Source organism: Homarus americanus, unplaced genomic scaffold (assembly GCF_018991925.1).
Source record: "Homarus americanus isolate GMGI-L3 unplaced genomic scaffold, GMGI_Hamer_2.0 scaffold51859, whole genome shotgun sequence".
In the NCBI taxonomy this organism is placed as follows: domain Eukaryota; kingdom Metazoa; phylum Arthropoda; class Malacostraca; order Decapoda; family Nephropidae; genus Homarus; species Homarus americanus.
The window spans coordinates 1,720,206-1,743,101 of NW_024711292.1; the positions used below are offsets into that span (position 1 = coordinate 1,720,206).

At 40.6% G+C, this 22,896-nt stretch overlaps 1 protein-coding gene across 13 annotated transcripts in view; it reads right to left on the bottom strand.

Annotated features, from left to right (window-relative positions):
- Positions 1-22,896, bottom strand: part of LOC121870667 (transcription factor Sox-2-like) — a 54,429-nt gene that overhangs the window by 13,824 nt on the left and 17,709 nt on the right. For 12 of the 13 annotated variants that reach the window (XM_042372897.1, XM_042372765.1, XM_042372836.1 and 9 more), the window contains one exon: positions 1,322-1,500. In XM_042372897.1, coding sequence (XP_042228831.1) covers positions 1,322-1,500 — 179 coding nt within the window. The remainder of the gene's footprint in view (positions 1-1,321; positions 1,501-22,896) is intronic. The other variant, XM_042373227.1, reaches the window with a different exon arrangement.

A 22,896-nucleotide genomic window follows, 5' to 3' on the forward strand; every position in this document is an offset into this window, starting at 1 on the left:
AGTAGTAATAGGACTGTATGACTGTATACCTTAATTACTGCTTCTTGTAACACCTGAATTATATACAACATCCATTGCCATAGTCTTTAGCACCTGTAATTGACAGTACAGGTGATCACTTAAGGTATCCGGTTTACCTTTGTTATTTATCACGTTCTTAATAAATATCAATTAGAGATCCGAGAGTTAATTCTTCTTTATTTTCTTTAGTTATACAGAAAGGAGTTGAATCTCTTTTCTTTTTTTTTCTTGTTGAACGGGTGTAGTGGTAGGTGTGTAGTGGTAGGTGTGTAGTGGTAGGTGTGTAGTGGTAGGTGTGTAGTGGCAGGTGTGTAAATGGTTGGTGGTAGGTGTGTAGTGGCAGGTGTGTAAATGGTTGGTGGTAGGTGTGTAGTGGTGGGTGTGTAGTGGTAGGTGTGTAGTGGTAGGTGTGTAGTAGCAGGTGTGTAAATGTGTGTAGGTGTGTAGTGTGAGTGTGTAGAAAATAGTTTAGTGGTAAGTGTGTAGTGGCAGGTGTGTAAATGGTTGGTGGTAGGTGTGTGTAGTGTGTAGGTGTGTGTAGTGTGGGTGTGTAGTGGTGTGTGAAGCAAGTGTGTGTAGTGGTAGGTGTGTAGTGGTAGGTGTGTAGTGGTAGGTGTGTAGTGGCAGGTGTGTAGTGGTAGGTGTGTCGTGGCAGGTGCGTAAATGGCTGGTGGTAGGTGTGTAGCGGTTGGTGGTAGGTGTATAGTGGTTGGTGGTAGGGGTGTAGTGGTTGGTGGTAGGGGTGTAGTGGTTGGTGGTAGGTATGTAAAGGTAGGTGGCAGGTGTGTAGTGGTTGGTGGTAGGTGTATTGGTTGGTGGTAGATATATAGTGGTCGCTGGCAGGTGTGTAATGAACGCTGGTAGAATTCCTCATTGTGCTCTAGATGTGTAAACGGATAAGCTTGACGGAGAACTGACAGGTATTTATACATAAAAGTCCCTTCAAATTATACGTGTTTAAAACTACCTACAAATTATACCTACAACTATAACTCAATTTGTACTCGAAGAAAAGAACGTGCAGCTAAGACCTATAATAAATCATACTCCGGTAAGGCTAATAACTAAAGGTATTATCATGCTCAAGTACTACAGGTGTTCATGCTGTCTTCAGGTGAGGAGCACAGGTGATGGAGGTAAGTTAAAAAGATAGACTAAAGGATTACAGGAAAATATTTATGTATCTGGGGTGTTTTTTTTTTTAGGATAGAAAAAAAAAACCACTCGTAAATATAAAGAACATTACCGTAACCTGTTCCCTAAAAATAATTTATAAAAAAATAATGGTCGATCAACTTACTCCACTCACCGTAGTCGCCATAGTCCCCGTTTGGCATGTACCCGTTGGTCATATTGTACATATCTCGCATGTCCCGGGTCACCTGCTGTACTGGTGGTCGGGTAGGATCTGTAGGCAGGAGACCTGATGCCAGTGGGTACTTATCCTTCTTCATGAGGGTCTTGGTCTTCCGCCGTGGTCTGTTGGGGGAGGAGAGACCAGATCTAGGTTAGTCAGAGTGGGTGTGCCCTCCTGAGCTCCTCAAGAAGGCGCTACTAGCACCTGGGACAGGACCTGACAGCGGGTGGTGGTGGTAGTGGGGAGGAGGCCAGGGAACTACAGGTCCTATCCCACGTACCACAAAATCTAAATCTAAAGCCAAAGAAATTTTAATTAGAATCTACACCAAAGTTTATTATGGTATTTTAGGATCGAGTCTTAAATATATAGAAATATTTTAAGATCAAGACCTAAATGGTGAAGGAAGGAGTGGGGGCAGAGGATCAAGAACTACAGGTATACTGAAGGGGTCGAGACACAGGTGCGCAGGACACGACAGGTATTACAGGTGTATTAGAGGTGTTTATAATATTATCTTCTGTTGACTTAGACCTTAAGGATTACACTTAAAGACAAATTACCATAAAGGTGTATCTTAAGAGGTGAGTCTGCAGAGAAATATGGTGCAGGTGAGAGACAGAGGGTAATTACGTGAGATATAGGACAGAGAGAGAGAAGTCGGCACAATTTGATGTCTGTGTGTGTACAGTGGCAGGGCAGCGAGCAGCCGTTGTTTACCCATTCCTTGACTTGAGTCGCCCTACTGGTCAGTCTCATTTTCCATCCGACTTGAGACATTTCTCTCTCTAATTTCTCAGTCTCTAGCGTCTCCTTCGTCTCCCTGGTGTAGGTCATACTTCAAGGGTGAGGTGTATAGTGTGGCTTGGGGTTTGGAGGTGGAGGTTGGAGGAGGGGGTGTCATAGAGGGTGAGTTGGGTGAAGATTAGAGAGGTGGAGGGCGGTGTGGGCGGTGTGGGCGGTGAAGACGTTGACAGTGACAAATGAAAGGAGGTTTTTTAATGTGTGTGTGTTTGTGGGTTTGTGTGTGTGGGGGGGGGGTGTGGTCTGTGTGTGGGGGGGAGGGCCGTCCTGCGTGTGGGGGAGGGGGTGGTCTGTGTGTGGGGGAGAATTAGTCTGTGTGTGGGGGGAGGGGTGGTCTGTGTGTGGGGGAGGGGGTGAGGGTCTGTGTGTGCAGGGGGGGGAGGGGGTGGTCTGTGTGTGTGTGGGGGAAGGGTGGTCTGTGTGTGTGTGTGGGGAGGGAGTTGCTCTGTGTGTGTGGGGGAGGGTGGTCTGTGTGTGTGGGGGAGGGGGTGCTCTGTGTGTGTGGGGAAGGGGTGCTCTGTGTGTGTGGGGGAAGAGATGGTTTGTGTGTGGGGGTGGTCTGTGTGTGGGGGGAGGGGGTCTGTATGTGGGGAGGGTGCTCTGTGTGTGGGGGGGGGAGGGTGGTCTGTGTGTGGGGGAGGGGGTCTGTGTGTGTGGGGGAGGGGTGCTCTGTGTGTGGGGAAGGGGTGCCTCTCTGTGTGTGGGGGGGTGGGTCTGTGTGTGGGGAGGGTGTGGTCTGTGTGTGGGGAAGGGGTGCTCTGTGTGTGTGTGTGGGGGGAGGGTGCTGCTCTGTGTGTGCTAGGGGTGCTCTGTGTGTGGGGGTGATATGTGTGTGGGTGCTGTGCTGTGTGTGTGTGTGTGTGCGTGTGTGTGTGTGTAGTTTTACCTTTCTTGATATATGTAAGAATATACTCGAGAGTACACGTGGGTAATAAAAAAATATATTCATCTCACACACACACACACAACAACACGTGTATAAGACGAGTACAAATATCAGTGTTACCAAAAAAAAAACCACAATTTATATCCTGTAAAAGTTTCATTAATATTTTTCCGTGGTTATTTTTGCATATTTTTTTTTATATTGAAGAAAATACATAATTATCGTTCACTTTATAATATTTTGTAATAAAGTGAATGTGTTTTACTATATGTGAACTTAATGAACGGACAATATAATGTGTTTTTGTTGTTGTTGTTGTTGCTGTTAATGTTGTTGTTTCTAAAATCATCAGGGAATTTTCCATCAGTGAAAGAATTATTTTCGACTTGAGAGAGAGAGAGAGAGAGAGACCAATGTCATCTCCCGCACTACACCGACACACAACAAAGACCGTCAAAGTTGCGTATGACGAAAGAGAGACTTTTCCCTATGTGCCATTACACTCATTATTATAACGAGTGTAATGACGGAGGCCCGGATGTGTCGTGGGGGGAGGGGGAGGAGGAAGGAGGGGTGGGTGGAGGAAAGATGGAGGGGGGGTTAAAAGAGGAAGGGGGGAGGGTATGGGAAAGGAAGGGAGGGGGGGAGGAGGGAAGGAATCAGGGAAAGGAAGGGAGTTAGAGGGAAAGAAAGAGAGAGAGGGAGGGAAGGAGAGGGAGTGAGGAGGGAAAGTAAAGAGCGAGAAAGAGAAAGAGAGAGAGGAATAAGGAATACAATAAGCACCCCTCCTTCATTATATTTATCCACTTCCTCTTTCATCAACCAATTCATTATAAATATTTTCCTATCATTATATTCCACTTTCTCTCCATTTTTCTTATCTTTATCAATTTCCTCATTATATCATCACTTATCATTCGAGTATAATTATCATAGGTTTTAGGTGTCTCTATGTTTCTCCTTTTCCTTTGTTATCTTATTTATCGTCATTTATATATTTAGTGTTCTTATCTGCCTCTCATCCCGGGTGTGGGTTGGTGGCTTGTGGTGTATTTATTTAGGTAAGACTTTAGAGACGACAAGGTTAACTTATCGTCTTTAAATGGTTATAGTGTCGTCCTCAAAGGGTTAAATAATCGTCATTAAAGGGTTAAATTATCGTCATTAAAGGGTTAAATTATCGTCCTCAAAAGGTTAAATCTACCGTCCTACAGAAGGTTAAATTACCGTCCTCAAAAGGTTAAATCATCGTCCACAAAAGGTTAAATCATCGTCCTCAAAAGGTTAAATCATCGTCCTCAAAAGGTTAAATCATCGTCCTCAAAAGGTTAAATTACCGTCCTCAAAAGGTTAAATCATCGTCCTACAGAAGGTTAAATTACCGTCCTCAAAAGGTTAAATCATCGTCCTCAAAAGGTTAAATCATCGTCCTCAAAAGGTTAAATCATCGTCCTCAAAAGGTTAAATCATCGTCCTCAAAGGTTAAACCCCATGAGTACGATAACAAAATCCACTCATGAGAATTGATCATCCAATACTAAAGACTTAAATAATTGTACTCAAGGGATTAAATTATTGTACTCAAGTCCTCGTACTCAAGATGATAAGATACCTAAGTGGATTAATTCATCGTACTCAACAGGTTAAAATCCTCGTACTCATGATGTTAAGATACACAGTACTCAAGGGGTTAGCTTATTACGTTAAAACAAGTGAAAAATACTGTTAAATATATAGACAAAATAAGACCCATTGTTTTGGTCTTAAATTATATAAATATTTCATAAAGATATTAATATTAATTTGTCCTTTGTTGTAATAATAATTCTTGCGTTATTTTGTTTTTCCTTTTTATTTTATTTATGTACTTTTAGTTTAATATTTTCAAACTTTTATTTTACTTAGAGGGGCGAATTTTATTTATTTTCATGATTTGTTGTTGGTAATTGTTTGTTTAATACTGAAGTGATGATGATTATGATGATGATTATGATGATGATGATGATGGTGATGATGATGATGATGATGATGATGACGACGTACTGTGAATTTCCTCTATCTTCTTCTACTACTTTCCTTCTTTCTCTTCTCTTTATCTTCCTCCTCCTCCTCCTCTCCCTCCCTTTACCTATTCTCCCATCCCCTCCACCTCCCCCCCTCCCTTGTCTTCCTCTCTCCGCCCTTCCTTCCCTTACACCTCCCCCCCCCTCCCCCTCTCTTCCTGTGGGCGTGGGTGGGCGTGGGCGGGGCTGGTAAGGGCGTGGACAGGGTGTTGACGTATTCTGAGAGGGTGTCAGGGGTGGGGAGTAATGAGGGATGATCTGCAGCTAATGTTTTACTTTCCTCCTCCTGTCTTCCTCCTCCTCCTGTCTTCCTCCTCCTCCTGTCTTCCTCTTCCCTCTATTACGTCACGTCCTGCATCTCTCTCTCTCTCTCTCTTCTTGTTTTTTCATCTCTCTCTCTTTTTCTTCTTTCCTCTTTATTTTTTCCGACTAAATTTCCTCCTCTTCTCCTCCTTCTCTTCTCCTCCTACTTCCTCTTCCTACGTCTTTATCTCACATTGTAACTCCTCCTTTATTATCCTGTGTACTGTGTCTTTCATCCTCAATACTTGTCGCAGTTCTATACATTCCTAATACAAATTTATCATCCATTCCATTCACTCCCCTTTCCATACCCGTTTCTTGTCTCCCTGTTTCTTCTATTCCTTTATTCTATTTATGTTTCTCTCCTTTATCATTGTTGCTAATTATCTGTTTATTATATTTATCTCTTGAATATCGTATATGTTATTATGTGTTGGTTTTTTTCCGTGTTATTTAAATTCGTTTCTTCCTTGTGTAATAAGTTTTTTTTACTTTGTTTTTGTCCTTCCTTTCATTTTTCCTCCCTCTCCTCCCTCTCCCCCTCTTCCTCTTCCTCTCCCCCTCTTCCTCTCCCTCCTCTTCCTCTCCTCCGACGCCTCTTGCCTTTTGTTCTTCATCTTTCTTCTTCCTGTCTCCCTCCACCCTTTCACACCCCCGTGCACACACACACACACATACACACACACACACACACACACACACACACACACATACACACACACACATATACACACGCGCTCAGAAAAAGTCAATTCCCGTAAAAAAGTCATTTATCGAAGCTGAGCTAAAACCTCCTTCATTTATTCATGTCCTACCCGATCACACACTCACACGCCTCCCACGTCTGTACTCTCACACTCTTACACTCTCACACACCCACTCACACCTCTCACACCCACTCACACCTCTCACACCCACTCAACTCTCACCTAGTCACAACGTTTGATCTTTTGCAGTGTTTTTTTTTTTACATCACATTTTTGTCACATGGATTTAGAACCTTATTTTTCATTTAAGTAAAATCCCATTAGCTCTTTTACCATCTTGCATGCAACTTACGTCAACTCTGCACTCTGCCATGCACTCAGGGGCTTATTATTGCACTCTTAGGTGATGGGTGTAGGAGTATTTTGGATAGTGTCTTTAATACCACTACTACGACTACCACCACCGCCACTATCACCATCACTATTAACCACCTTCCCATCATCACCTCATATACACCACCATTATCATCATCATCATCATCACCATCATCACCATCAACCACCTTCCCATCATCATCCCATCACCATTTAACCCTTTACTACCTTCCCCCTTCCATTAACAGCCCCCTCCCACCCCTTCCATCATCATCCCCCATCCCCTCTAACCCACCACCACCCAAACTCTCACATGAACCAGACACCTCACCAAAACACTACTGAAATATTCACAGTAACTCAGCTCTCCCTCTCTCAGCGTAACACACTTCTCCTGGGAACTAACACTTACGTGATTTCTTATTTATACTTTTATTTTCTTTTTTTTTTACCTGTACTTACGTGAACACCTGTCATTAAGGATCAAATATTAACCTGGGGTGAAAATAGTGGTAAAACTGTAGTGAGAAGGTTTTACCGTTACTTAGTGCCGGTGTAAATTAATAATGGTTTACGAAGTTGTTGTCTACACGGATGACCCACCCAAAAAAAAAAAAAAAAAAACATTACGGAAAATAAATAAAATATAAACATTATCGTAAAATTAGAATATTTGCTGACGTTTAGAGATAATGTTAAATGATTTTGTGAATGTTGAATGTTGAATGTTTAAATCAGTGTAAATATTTTAGTAACACATGTAATTGACTGTAAAACTGTAGTATTACTGTATTACACGTTGTATTTACTGGAGTTGAGTTATTTATTTTATTTTTTTTTATATATGTTACAAGATCTCAGGTTAGTAGATTGATTAATATGTACAGGTAAAAGTGTTAACTGGTTCTAGATACTGATTAATTGTCACACAGTACATGATACAGTCACCTCCGTCTATGTATGTATGTATGTATGTATGTATGTATGTATGTATGTATGTATGTATGTCTAATACTTGATCATCTCTTGTTACCTCACACACAACCTAGTTCATTATAACTGACAGTATATCATTAAAAAAAAATAAATAAATAAACTCACATCCAAATTATAAAACCCGATTTAACTTTAAACCTTGAATAGAATTTGGTTAACTTTATATCTGACTAAGAAATACGATCACCATTTTACTCTACTGCGAGGAAAAAAAAAATCATAGACTTTCTTTAAAATAGTGAAGGTAAAGGCATTGACAGCTCACGTCCCCGGTGGTTGAGAGAGACACAAAATGAGGCTGTCAACTGCAACAAGCTGTCTGCAATACACGCATAAATCTACATAAATCACCGTTAACCTAATATTATCTTATTACATCAAATTAACACTTCCGGGAGGTGGAGGTGGGGAGAGGTAAGAATTGGAGGAAGAGGAAAGAGAGGAGAGGGTGGGGTGTGGAAGGGAGGTACAGAGTGTGGAGGGGGTGAGGAGAAGGGAAAGCAGAGGATGAAGGAGAGAGAAGAAAAAATATGGGAAGGAGGAGAAGAGGTAGGAGAGGAGGGGGGAGAGGTAGGGGAGGAGGGGGGAGAGGAGGGGGGGATGCAGGGAAGAGAGAAGAGGTAGGGGGCGGAGGTGTTTTAGGCAGACTGCTGGAGTCATTTCCTTAACAGCTGTGTGTGTGTGTGTGTATGTGTATGTGTGTGTACGTATAACAGCGTCCCTTCATACACTGCCAAACAAACACCCAACATGACAGCCACTAATGAATACAGAATGACATTGTAAACTATTCAGAAATACACAATAATATACACCATTTGGTTTCCTGTATTCGTATAACCTCAGTGTAGTTTATTGTATGATATATTTTTTGACAAGGATTGTATTTTTTAAAGGTATCTTAAGGTAAACGATCTTATTAACATCAAACGACTATATTAGATGAGTCTGTTTGTCAATGATGATAAATTATACTCTCTCATCTTTCTTCTCCTCCTCCTCCTCCTCCTCCTCTTCCTCCTCCTCCTCTTCCTCCTCCTCCTTCTCAATCTATTATCTGGGTTAATTTTCCTTAATAACTGTCAGAGCCCTTCCTTCCTCTCTCCTCCGATGCGGCAAGTCACTCTATATATGTCATAGATATTTTCTCACAAATGCTATAAATATGTCATGGCATATTATATCACCATTTTGTGTCATAAAAGATTTGTGTCATAAATGATTCGTCATAAACATCATTTAATACATCATAAATGACGTCATCGTTTGTTGTGGTCTCGGATCATCAGCTGGTCGAGGCGTTGATGACGTCTACAGAAGAACCTCGACTGAAATCAATATCACGCCGTGGGTCAGGAAGATTCACCTCAGGACCTTCAAATCCTCTTATAACCCTCCAACAACCTCCTAAAATACCTACAACCCTGGAAGGATCACTTTAACCCTCTAAAAACAACCGCATGTACCTGACACCTTCAATATACTGTTCCCCGACCCTCCAAATACCACTGAGACTCTTCCCGACCCTCCAAATCCCACCAAGACTCTTTCCCGATCCCCTAAATACCACTGAGACTCTCCCCGATCCTCCAAATCCCACCAAGACTCTTCCCTCCCCTTCAGATCCCACCAAGACTCTTTCCCGACCCTCCAAATCCCACCAAGACTCTCCCCGACCCTCCAAATCCCACTGACACGCTCTCCCGACCCTCCAAAAACCTCAATATTCGTCTCTCCTAAATCTACAACAGCCAACTGAAGATCATCACAACAACTCCTCAAATAAAACCCTCCAAACAGGGAGAGGGAGGAGAGGAGGAGAGGAAGGTGAGGAGGGAGCCACCGCCTTCCCCCTCACCAGAACCACAGCTGTCCTGGTGGGTCGTCGTCATCAGAGATAATCACAAGGTATCGATCAGCTGCCGCCTTCATGGGTCATTACTGTCATTTTTCATATCCATCGCTCGGTAACTGGAGGCGATGATATATAACAACGTCCCAGGAAGTATGAAAAATGATATCTCAAGTACTGCTGAGTGCGTGGGTTCTACTCTTCTACGCAGATACGTTCCTTTAGGGTAAATATTATATAAACTGATAAATATAGTAAAGAAAAATATATAAAAAATAATATATTAATTGAAAGTCTTGATTATAATAAATGTATAGATGAAAGTACACGAATATACTAAGATAAAGGAAGTATTTATACGTATATGATAATAAATACGATATACAGTAGGTGGTCATTTACACGTGGACGGGGCTAACATAAGCTCATATGGTCTATTGTATAAACACGTCTGATTAGGTTAAAATTTACGGTATATTAATTATGTATCGACAGAATAATATATAACAATACAAATTAACATATAGCATTACTGAGAACTGTCCGGATATATATATATAAACGAGTATATAGCATGTATATTGAACTTACACATAGATATATTTTTTTTCTGATGGTATATAAAAAAGAACTGCTACAGAATATTTATAGCGAGGTAGTACATCTATTTGGTAAAAATCTCACAAACATTGGAATTTATTAAAGAAAATTATCCTCCGGTATTTTATAAATTCTTTTTGAGGGGGAACTCGTGTGGTTGTTAGTGTGCTTAACATATTTACATACAAAATATTTATAAGGAAAGCAAACTTACCAATAATAATAAGTTGTGGGCGAAGAGGATTATGTTGAAACTTTTATTTACAAATTTTTTGAAATACCTGTACAGTCCCCTTCACTAGTGTTTACAGGGGCTCGTCATATAACATTCCACAAATCATTGGATATTGTTTCAATCTTGTTTTAATGTGATTCCATAGTATGTTTACTATTGCCAGTTTCCTTCTGCCGAATGTAAACAAACACAGCACTGCTACACATCACAAAACCTGACGAGTCCCTGTAAACGTACAAGTGAAGGGGACTGTACCTACACACACACCATCTTCTATATTTAAGCGCCACAGGACATCCATAACTAACTTCTAACTCATTTTATACGCTGGATGAGTAAGACTAACCCTCAAGGGACACTGTGATGCCAAGGTTCAGATGTAATGGATGATGAAGGTGGACTAAGACCCGGTAATCAATAGGAGAATTGATTGACGATACTAAATGTGAAAAGGAAATGGTTTGAAAGTTATGAGGGTAAGAGGTGTTGCCAATAGGGGGGTAGATTAGTGGGGTTAATGGGGAAGGGGATGGGGGAATTGATGGGTACGAGAGACGATGGGGACTGTGGGAGAGTGAGATGGGGATTGATGGGTAAGAACGACGAGTATGGGGTTGATGGGAGTAGACGATGGGGAACTGTGGGCAAGAGTTGACGATGGGGATTGATGGGTAAGAGTAGACGATGGGGGAACTGGTGGGCAAGAGTTGACGATGGGGGATTGATGGGCAAGAGTTGACGATAGGGGAATTGATGGACAAGAGTTGACGATAGGGAATTGATGGGTAAGAGTAGACGATGGGGGAACTGATAGGCAAGAGTTGATTAAAGGGAAATTGATAGACAAAAGCAAATACCTTCCTGTACAAGCTTTACATTATGAAGTCTTGAAACCCACGACTAGATAAACCTTATTTTTTTTGTAGAAGCTAAGATTGACGAAACCCTCATTGGTGTCACGAAGACTTCAACACCCACTAGTGAACAGCCTTAAAGTTTTCTACCTTAACATCACCACGTTCTTCCTCCTCCCCATCTCTCCTCTTCCTCCTTCCCTCTCCTCTTCCCTCCCCCATAAATCTCCTCCTCATCTTCCTTCTTCCTTCTTTCCTTTCTCCTCCTTTCTCCCCCTATTCTTCTCTCCCTTCTCTCCTACTTCTTCCTACCCCCCATACCATAACCACATCTTCTAACCCCCATAAACTAAAACAAAATTATGAGTTATCAAAATCTACTTCACTAACTCATAAATCCACGAGTGATTCCAACAGCCTCATAAATTTCCCACAAAACAAAAAGCAAAATAAAAAATTTGGGACTTGGGAATAAATTATTAATTCCTTGAGTTAGACAGAATCTCAATATTTTTTCTCCCTCCTGAGTCTTGGTAGCGGTGTGTTGAGGGTTAAGATATATGCTACCTTCATTTATTATTAAATGTCAGCCATAAGGAGATTATTGGGTAGTTTGAGAGAGGGGGGGGGGAGGAGGAGGGAGGGTTAGAGAAGGAGAATATGAGAGGGAGAGGTAGTAATGGAAGGGTTAAAGATGGGAGGAGGGAGAAAGAAAGAGGAAGGATGATGGATTGATTGGGAGAAAGAAAGAGAAATATGGTTAGGAGAGAGAAGGGGAGAGAGGTAATAGACCAAAAGAGGAAAGTGAGAAATGCAGGCGATTGGGTCTTCCAGGGGTCAATTCCCTCCTCCCCCCCCACACCCCCTCGTCTCTCAAATAACGTGATTAAAATCTCTGAGAATAAAAGAAATAAAAATACCCATTAGTTTATTGGTATTTAGTAAAAGATATCATTTTCCCTGAGGTGTATATCCAGGCGTTGAAAAGATAAATTGTGGATTATGTAATTAGAAATGTCAACCCATGGATTTGGTGGTGGTTGTGGTTGTTTGCTGAATGGTAGGTGAGGATTAGTTTGTTTAGAACACTTGTAACCTTTAAATATGTTTTCAGCAAACGGTTGTGTGGTGATGGCGTTTGGGGTTGGTGGGTGGGTGGTGGGTTGGGTGGGTGGTGGGATGGTAGGTAGGATGGGTAAGTGGTAGGTGGAATTTGGTAGGTAGTTTAACGTTATGACGTTAATGGTTTAGTCTTATTGATTAGATGAACAACACGCAGCCCACAATTATCTAACAGCCAATCAGTAAATTATTCTAACAGCCAATCACAGCTAAATTATATCCTAACAGATCACAGCTCAATTATAGTCAACAGCAATCACAGCTTAAATTATTCCTAACAGCCAATCACAAATATGTCAACGCCATCACAGCTTAAATTATATCTACAGCCAACAATATATCAACAACCACCACAGCTTAAATTATAGTCCAACAGCCAATCACAGCTCAAATTATATCCTAACAGCCAATCACAGCTCAAATTATATCCTAATAGCCAATCACAGCTCAAATTATATCCTAACAGCCAATCACAGCTCAAATTATAGTCCAACAGCCAATCACAGCTTAAATTATATCCTAACAGCCAATCACAACTCAAATTATACTCGAATAGCCAATCACAGCTCAAATTATACTAAATAACCAAATTATATCTAACAGCAATCACAGCTCAAATTATAGTCAACAGTCAGAATTTATCTAACAAATCACAACTCAATTATCGAAGCCAATCGAACTCAATAATCAAATTAGTTTGGTTCAATTAAACTATAGAAGGATAAATTTCTGCTATTTAAACATTAACCATAAAATTCTTAAAATTATACTGTTAATTAAAGGTTTTACTGATATTTGACATACAAGGTGAATTTTCTATTAATCGTTATAAATTAATACTTTTTTAAGATAATTTTCAACTACCTGCCCCACCCCAGAAAAAAATTCCTTATATATGATTGGCTCTTAGTTATGTTGTTTATTTGTTTGTTTGTTTGTTTGTTTGTTTTATTGGTAAACACTTAGTAGTTTCGTTTTAGATGATAAGGGTTTGTTGTGTTTACTAATTTTTTTTTTTATTATTATCTTCTTGGTTGATATAATGGTCGCCAGTAGTAGTAGTAGTAGTAGTAGTAGTAGTTCTTTATGTTGTTGTTGTTTGCACACGAAGTGTAATATTTTGAGTTAGCCGACTAACCGGGCAGACAACGTCAACGCCGGAAGAACTGCCCTCCGCACTAGACGGGCCTCAAACTCACTGAAGGTGTCTCTTAACTCATATCATTGTGTCATAGCTATGTCATACTATATTCGGACAAGTAGTAGTAGTAGTAGTAGTAGTAGTAGTAGTATAGTAGTAGTGTAGTAGTAGTAGTATGTTCTATAGTAGTAGTAGTAGTGTAGTTAGATATCGACTACGGCTAGCACTGAATGCCGCGATCTGCGGTCACTAATTAACACGATGGATGCTTTTGTTTAGGATATATAATATTGTAAATAAATGGTGGCGAGTGTGGTATTGGAGGTTAAAAAAGTAGTAGTATAGTAGTATTGTTTGTTTGTTATCAGAATTAATTGTTGTGTAAAATAAATGGGAGAGTTGAGGAGGGGTAATGGGAAGGGCGGGTGAGAAGGAGGATAGGTGGGAGGGAGAAGGAGGTGAGGGTGAGGAGGAAGGAGGCTAGGGGGGAGTGGAGGAGGAGGGTGTGGCGTTCTCCTGCTTGACCACCAGATGGGTGATGGGAACTCCCACCTGTCCGACACTCCACCTCCCCACCCACCCTACCTACACCTCCCTCCACCCTCCCTCTACCACCCTCACCCACCACTGTCACCCTCACCTCACCACCCCCTCCACACACTACCCCTCCTACACCTCACCCCCCCACACCTCACCTCACCTCCCCTCCCTACCACCTCACTCCACACCCCTCCCTCCACCCACCTCCTCTACCTACACCCTCCTCCACCCCTCCCTCTACCACCCTCACCTCCCCTACACCTCACCTCCCACCCTCACCTCACCTACACCCCCCACCTACCCTCACCACCCTCACCTCTCCACCTCCCCCCACCTCATACACCTCACCTCCACACCCCCTCCACCCTCACCTTACTCCCTCAACAGCCCACCCCGCTACCCTAATAATGTAAATCGGTATTTCCGTTCATAGTATTAATGTTTCCCACTCAGTTACCACATGAACCACACAACCACCCTACAACCTAACCTAACCTAACCAAAACCTAACCACCTAGATGGAACTAAATATGTGACAGAAACCAGGTGGTAAGTGTCCACCTTAATTACATGTAGTGAGACAGGTGATATATCCTGAGCTGACGATATACAGGTAAAACATAACTTCAATTTAATTATTTTCATACATTTTTACCTGAGATTAATTTTGTATTGATAACTTAATTGAAGATATTTTTGTTGTTGTTTCAGATAGTTAATGAGAAGCAATGTTGATTTATTTATTTATCGATTGTGTTAGTGTGAATAAGAATCAGGAAGTAGTTTAGAGAAAAAAGGAAGAAAGTATTTAATGTTTTTTTAGTGTTCAGGTTAATTAATATCCAGGTAGTTTAGTTAATTATTATCCAGGTAGTTTAGTTAATTATTATACAGGTAGTTTAAGTAATTAGTATCCAGGTAGTTTAGGTAATTAGTATACGGGTGGTTTAGTTAATTAGTATCCAGGTAGTTTAGTTAATTAGTATACAGGTAGTTTAGGTAATTAGTATCCAGGTAACTTGGTCAGAAGTACAGGTACACACTGAGTCGTTTAGGACAGGTGAGAACACATAAACACGAGGATTATGGTCAACCACTTCTCATAATCTCATATAATTCACCTTCAGTTATTATACACTTATAATAATCTGCTATAATCTCTACCATTTGATTAGTATTATCACCCAGATACCTCCTCTCTATTATATACCAATGATAATCTGCTATAATCCCTGTAATCTGGTCATGATTATCACCGATATTCCTTTTTCTCGATTACACACCTATAATTACCTGCTATAATCTCTATAATTCAGCTATTATCACCCCTCCATATAAGTACAATATTACGCCAAAGTTACACGCTAAAGTAATCCGAATTATGACCCCATATACACAAAAAAGAGAGAGATTTATAAAAGGGATTAACGCCAAGATAAGTGGGATTTAATGCGAGAATGAGGACAATTCCCCTCGGAGGACGACCCCCTAACCAGCAGTTAGCCCGTTCCGACCCTCTGGGGAACGAGGGGAAGGTCGCCTAATTGGCCGAGGGCTGTTTCATCATTGGAATTTGTTTTGGTGTCGTTAACCTTAAGGCTGGGTTATGGTGAGGGAGAGAGGGAGGGAGGGAGGGAGGGAAGGAAGGAGGGAGGGAGGGGAGGGGAGGAGGGAAGGAGGGAGGGAGGGAGGAGAACAGGAAGGGAGGATGAGTGAACGAGGAAAGGATGAATGAGAGAGTGAGGAGGAGAAGAAGAGAGGAAGAAGAAGAGGGGAAGAGGAGGGATTGAGTGAAAAGAGGGAGAGTAGGAAGTGAGGTTAGAGATGGAGAAAGTGATGGGAGGAGGGACTGGGGAGAAGAGGGAGGGAGGAGGTGAAGATAGGAGTGGGAAGGGATTAAGAAAGTGGAAGAGGGAGAAGAGATTGGCAGAGAAACGGATGTGGGAGAAGATGGAGAGAAAGAACTAGCAGATTGAGGGAGGGAGGATTATAGGAGTATAAAGGGGGGTTTGTGAGAGGGGAGGGATTGGGAGAGGGAGTGAGAGGGGTGAGAGGGGTGAGAGGGCATTAACACTGGACGAGGTTGATTCTACTGGACGAAAAAATATATATAAAAAAATTAAATATAATTGTCTTAAAATTTCTAAACGTTATATAAAATCGTAATAATGTTTTTAAACCACAAATAAAATTAATAATATTTTTTTTTCAGATGTATCCTGCAGATATTAAGACTAAATATTCAATAAATTTCTTTCAATTACGAAGAAATTGGCATGAAATTTATCAAGCTGATAACGTTTTAATATAATTAAAAAACATCGAATTAAATTAAAAAAAAAATAATAAAAATCAACCGAAAGTAAAAATTGCACTAAAATCTTCAACAAATATTTCATGATTTGGAGTCAATGGTTCGAACCCCAAGTTCTGAATGCTTCTATTTATTGTCGTATTTTAAGAAGATAAGATTTTAACGATTGACTTTTCTGTTCGTGAGAGATATACTAGGAGGAACGCTATACTAGGAGGGCGCTATACTAGGAGGGTGCTATACTAGGAGGGTGCTATACTAGGAGGGTGCTATACTAGGAGGACGCTATACTTGGAGAACGCTATACTAGGAGGGTGCGCTATACTAGGAAACGCTATTAGAGGACGCTATACTGGAGGACGCTATACTAGAGGAACGCTATACTAGAGGAACGCTATACTAGGAGGACGCTATACTAGGAGGAACGCTATACTAGGGAGGACGCTATACTAGGAGGAACGCTATACTAGGAGGACGCTATACTAGGAGGACGCTATACTAGAGGAAGTGCTATACTAGGAGGAACGCTATACTAGGAGGAACACTATACTAGAGGAACGCTATACTAGGAGGAACGCTATACTAGGAGAACGCTATACTAGGAGGAACGCTATACTAGGAGGAACGCTATACTAGGAGGGACGCTATACTAGGAGGAAACACTAAGTAGAGGAACGCTATACTAGGAGGAACGCTATATGGGGGTGCTATACTAGAGGGCGCTACTAGGAGGACGCTATACTAGGAGGAACACTATACTAGGAGGAACGCTATACTAGGAGGAACGCTATTATCGAGGAACACTATACTAGAGGAACGCTATACTAGGAGGAACGCTATACTGGGAGGACGCTATACTAGGAGGCTATACTGGGAGAAAGCTATACTAGGGAGCGCTATACTAGGAGAACGCTATACTAGGAAGGCGCTATACTAGAGAACGCTATACTAGGAGGAACGCTATACTGGGAGGGCGCTATACTAGGAGGGCGCTATACTAGAGGGTGCTATACTAGGAGGGTGCTATACTAGGAGGGTGCTATACTAGGAGAACGCTAAACTAGGAGGAACGCTATACTGGAGGGCGCTATACTAGAGGGTGCTATACTAGGAGGCAACTAACAGGAACGCTATACTAGAGGACGCTACACTAGGAGGAACGCTATACTAGAGGACGCTATACTAGAGGAACGCTATACTAGGAGGACGCTATACTAGGAAAACGCTATAGGAGGAGGACGCTATACTAGGAGGAACAGTACTAGGAGGAACGCTATACTAGGATGACGCTATACTAGGAGGACGCTACACTAGAGGAAAGCTATACTAGAGGAACGCTATACTAGGATGACGCCATCAGGAAGAAAGCTATACTGGGAGGACGCTATACTAGGATGACGCTAACTAGAGGAAGCTATACTAGGAGGAACGCTATACTAGAGAGGCGCTATATATCTAGGAGGACGCTATACTAGGATGACGCTATAGGAGGAGGACCTATACTAGGAGGAACGCTATACTAGGATACTATACTAGGACGCTACTTAGAGGAAAGCTATACTAGGAGGACCTATATTAGGAGGAACGCTATACTAGGATGACTATACTAGGAGGACGCTACACTAGGAGGAAAGCTATACTGGAGGACGCTATACTAGGATGACGCTACACTAGGAGGAAAGCTATACTGGGAGGACGCTATACTGGAGAAACGCTACTAGGAGGACGCTATACTAGGATGACGCTACACTAGAGGAAAGCTATACTAGGATGACGCTACACTAGGGAGGGCGCTACACCAGGAGGAAAGCTATACTGGGAGGACGCTATACTAAGAGACGCCATCTAGGAGACTATACTAGGAGGACGCTATATATACTAGGAACGCTACAATGGGGAAAGCTATACTGGAGGACGCTACACTAGGAGGAACGCTATACTAGGAGAACGCTATACTAGGAGGGCGCTATAGGCACGCTATACTAGGATGACGCTATACTAGGATGACGCTACACTAGGAGGAAAGCTATACTGGGAGGACGCTATATACTAGGAGGACGCTATACTAGGAGAACGCTATACTAGGAGGACGCTATACTAGGGATGACGCTATACTCAGAGGAAGCTATACTGGGGAGACGCTATACCAGGGAGGGCGCTATACTAGGAGGACGCTATACTAGGAGTACTAGGATGACGCTAACTAGGAGGAAAGCTATACTGGGAGAACTATACTAGGGAGGGCGCTATACTAGGAGGACGCTATACTAGGATGACGCTATACTAGGGATGACGCTGCACTAGAGGAAAGCTATACTGGGAGGGACGCTATACTAGGAGGAGCGCTATACTAGGAGTGACGCTATACTAGGAGGACGCTACTCAGGAGAACGGCACTAGGATGACGCTATACTAGGAATGACGCTATACTAGGAGGACGCTATACTAGGAGGATATACTAGAGGAACGCTATACTTAGGATGACGCTATACTAGGAGGACGCTATACTAGGAGGACGCTATACTAGGAGAACGCTATACTAGGAGGACGCTATACTAGAGGACGCTATACTAGGAGGAACGCTATACTAGAGGACGCTATACTAGGAGGACGCTATACTAGGGAAACGCTATACTAGGAGACGCTATACTGGGAGAACGCTATACTAGGAGTGACGCTATGATTAGGAGGAACGCTATACTAGGAGGACGCTATACTAGGAGGAACGCTAACTAGGAGGAACGCTATACTAGGGAGGACGCTATACTAGAGAACGCTATACTAGGAGTGAACGCTATACTAGGAGTGACGCTATACTAGGAGAACTATAGGAGGAACGCTATACTAGGAGGACGCTATACTAGGGAGAACGCTATAGGAGGAACGCTATACTAGGGAGACGCTATATACTAGGAGGAACGCTATACTAGGAGTAACGCTATACTAGAGGACGCTATACTAGAGGACGCTATACTAGGAGAGACGCTATAGGAGGAACGCTATACTAGGAGGACGCTATACTAGGAGGAACGCTATACTAGGAGGACGCTATACTAGGAGAACGCTATAGGAGGAACGCTATACTAGGAGGACGCTATACTAGGAGAACGCTATAGGAGGAACGCTATACTAGGAGGACGCTATACTAGGAGGAACGCTATACTAGGAGGACGCTATACTAGGAGAACGCTATAGGAGGAATGCTACATTTTCTATAATTCAGTGTCATAATTATATACACAGTCAAATCCCCTCAAAAAATATCTGATAGAGAAAAATATATGAATTATACACACACACACACACACACGCACGCACACACACACACACACACACACTCGGATGACTAAAACGTAAAAGATTTAATCGATAATAAAATGAAAGAGGGAAAGAGAAATATAAAAAAATGAAGAAAAGAGAAGAAGAAAACGGACGTATAAGGTGTAATAGCCACTATGATAAAAATAGGAATATAGAAAAAAATAAAAGAATGTAATAATTCATTGAAAATTAGTGGGTACGCTGTACTACCACGGCGTAGGGAACAGACACGAGCCACATGAGGCCAGCACGCACGCACGCAACGCACACACACACACACACGCAAAGTCCCTCAAACACAGAGATACACGCATGCAATACCCACCCAAACTATAACCACCACCACCACACACACGTAATCACAAGCTAATCGACCCTACCAACCAACACCATGTCAAGCTATGTTATAGGAGCGTAATGATAGTCCCTTACCTATCTCCTATTGCTCTAGGCTTCTCCTATAGTGGTATAAATATTCTCATGACGATCTCTCAACTTTCTCTCGGAGACTTTATCTTATTTTAGCTTTCCAAGAGTATAATGGCAGAATTTTAGCTTACTCTTAGATATTTTAGCTGTTATCTTAGTTTTATTTTATTTTGTCTGTTATCTTAGTTGTCTTATTTTAGCTGTTATTTAGTCATGTTATTTTAGCTGTTATCTTAATCAGGTTATTTTAGCTGATATCTTAAGCATCTTATAGCTGAACAAGAGTTTTAAGAGTCTTAGCTTCCTCTTAAACTCTTTGAATTAGTTGCTCTTATTTAGCTTTTCCTTTTTTTAGCTCTCTTTATCGTTTTACTTTATAGGAATTATTATCATCTTTTTTTTCCAACATTTATATAATATTCCTGTTTTATTGTTGTTTCCTCCAGTTATTTCCTCTTTAGTATACGTGTTTATGTTTATTCTTTATCTATCTCTCTTTTCATGTCTTCGTTCATTCTCCCTATTACTCGTTTATTGTTCCTTTATCTTCGTTTTTCTGTCATTATATGTTTTATAGTTGGAAACTATGACAGTTTAGGTGAGTGAGTGTGTGTGTGAGTGTGTGTGTGTGTGTGTGTGTGTGCGTGTGTGTGTGTGTGTGTGCGTGTGTGTGTGTGTGTGTGTGTGTGTGTGTGTGTGTGTGTGTGTGTGTGTGTGTGTGTGTGTGTGTTTATTTGTGGCTGAATGCAACATTTTGTATTGATAGTAACTTAAATGAGCATCTTTTTTTACTTATAAATCGTTATGCGAGTTAGTTTTTTTTACTTATAAGCCACTCTGTAAGTCACTTTTTTACTTATGAAACACCCTGTAAGTCAATAATTTTAACATGTGAACCGCTGCTTAAGTCTTTTTACTTATGAAACACACTGTAAGTCACTATTTTACTTATGAAACACCTTGTAAGTCACTATTTTACTTATGAAACACCCTGTAAGTCAATAATTTTAACATGTGAACCGCTGCTTAAGTCTTTTTACTTATGAAACACCCTGTAAGTCATTTTTTTACTTATGAACCACCTTGTAAGTCACTATTTTACTTATGAAACACCCTGTAAGTCACTTTTTTACTTATGAAACACCTTGTAAGTCACTTTTTTACTTATGAAACACCCTGTAAATCATTTTTTTACTTGTGAAACACCCTGTAAGTCACTTTTTTACTTATGAAACGCCCTGTAAGTCACTTTTTTACTTATGAAACACCCTGTAAGTCAATTTTTTACTTAAACGCCCTGTAAGTCACTTTTTTACTTATGAAACACCTTGTAAGTCACTTTTTTACTTATGAAACACCTTGGAAGTCACTTTTTTCTTAAACGCTATGTAAGTCACTTTTTTACTTATGAAACGCCCTGTAAGTCACTTTTTTACTTATGAAACACCCTGTAAGTCACTATTTTACTTATGAAACACCCTGTAAGTCACTTTTTTACTTATGAAACACCCTGTATATCACTTTTTTACTTATGAAACACCCTGTATGTCACTTTTTTACTTATGAAACACCCTGTAAGTCACTTTTTTACTTATGAAACACCCTGTATATCACTTTTTTACTTATGAAACACCCTGTAAGTCACTTTTTTACTTATGAAACACCCTGTATATCACTTTTTTACTTATGAAACACCCTGTAAGTCACTTTTTTACTTATGAAACACCCCTGTATGTCACTTTTTTACTTATGAAACACCCTGTATATCACTTTTTTACTTATGAAACACCCTGTATATCACTTTTTTACTTATGAAACACCCCTGTATGTCACTTTTTTACTTATGAAACACCCTGTAAGTCACTTTTACGGTAGGTATCCAATTCTCTCAGTACTGGAAGCAGATTTTTATGAATAAACCTCTATGTAATTATTATATTATTTTGATATGTATTTATGTGTGTGTTATGTAGAAGTTTCATATACTTACATGTGTGTGTGTGTGTGTGTGTGTGTTATGTAGAATTGTTGTCATATTTAATAGTTTTTGTAGAGTTATTTATTTTTCATATTTTTTATTTTGTTTTATTATCTTGTTTTTCAATTTCGTCCCAATTTCCTATTTACTTAATATCATAAATTCACACCTATATCCCTATTTTCACATAAGATCATCATAAATTTACACCTATATCCCTATTTTCACATAAGATCATCATAAATTTACACCCATTTTAACCCAATCTACCGAAATACGAATGAATCATCCACCATTCACAGACCATCATCCATCTGCCATCATCCATCTCTCTACAAGTAGTCAAGCTCAATTAAGCTCCATCAACTATCAATTCCTGTCATAATTTCACATTTTTCTCAGGTGTCTGATAAGAATCAATTACTTTACCTGGCATACGTGTGGTTCTCTAGGCAGGTGAGGTAAAGGTGAGGTGATGCTATTAACTTTTTTGGGGGAGGGGAGTAGGGGGGGGGGTGAGGGTAGGGAGGGGGTAGGGGGAAAGGGGGGCGGGGTGATTGATTAAATGAATAGAAAAAAATATACATATAAATTAAATGGATAAGGAATTGGAATAAAAAAGATGCATAAGATGATTTGATAATAAGGAAATCAGTTAAATTACTAATAAATGGGGAGTTATGGTGCATAAAACACTGGAGAGATTGATAAATAAATAAACAGCGTTAGTTAAAATAGATAAATAATTTAACAATAGTCGGTAAAATTATCTAATATGGTAAACTGAAAAAGATAAATTGATAAAGTAAAGAGATAAAAAAAAATAATAATAAAAATAGCTAAATGGAAGTAATTTAAAATTCGATAAATATAAACGTTAATGAAATGGTAAATTACAAGAAAAAAAAAACAGATTGCAACATGCTGACGCAACTAGAGTAATAATATATATGGGGAAAATGAAATAAAACAATTTTGTTCATTTTGTATAACATAAA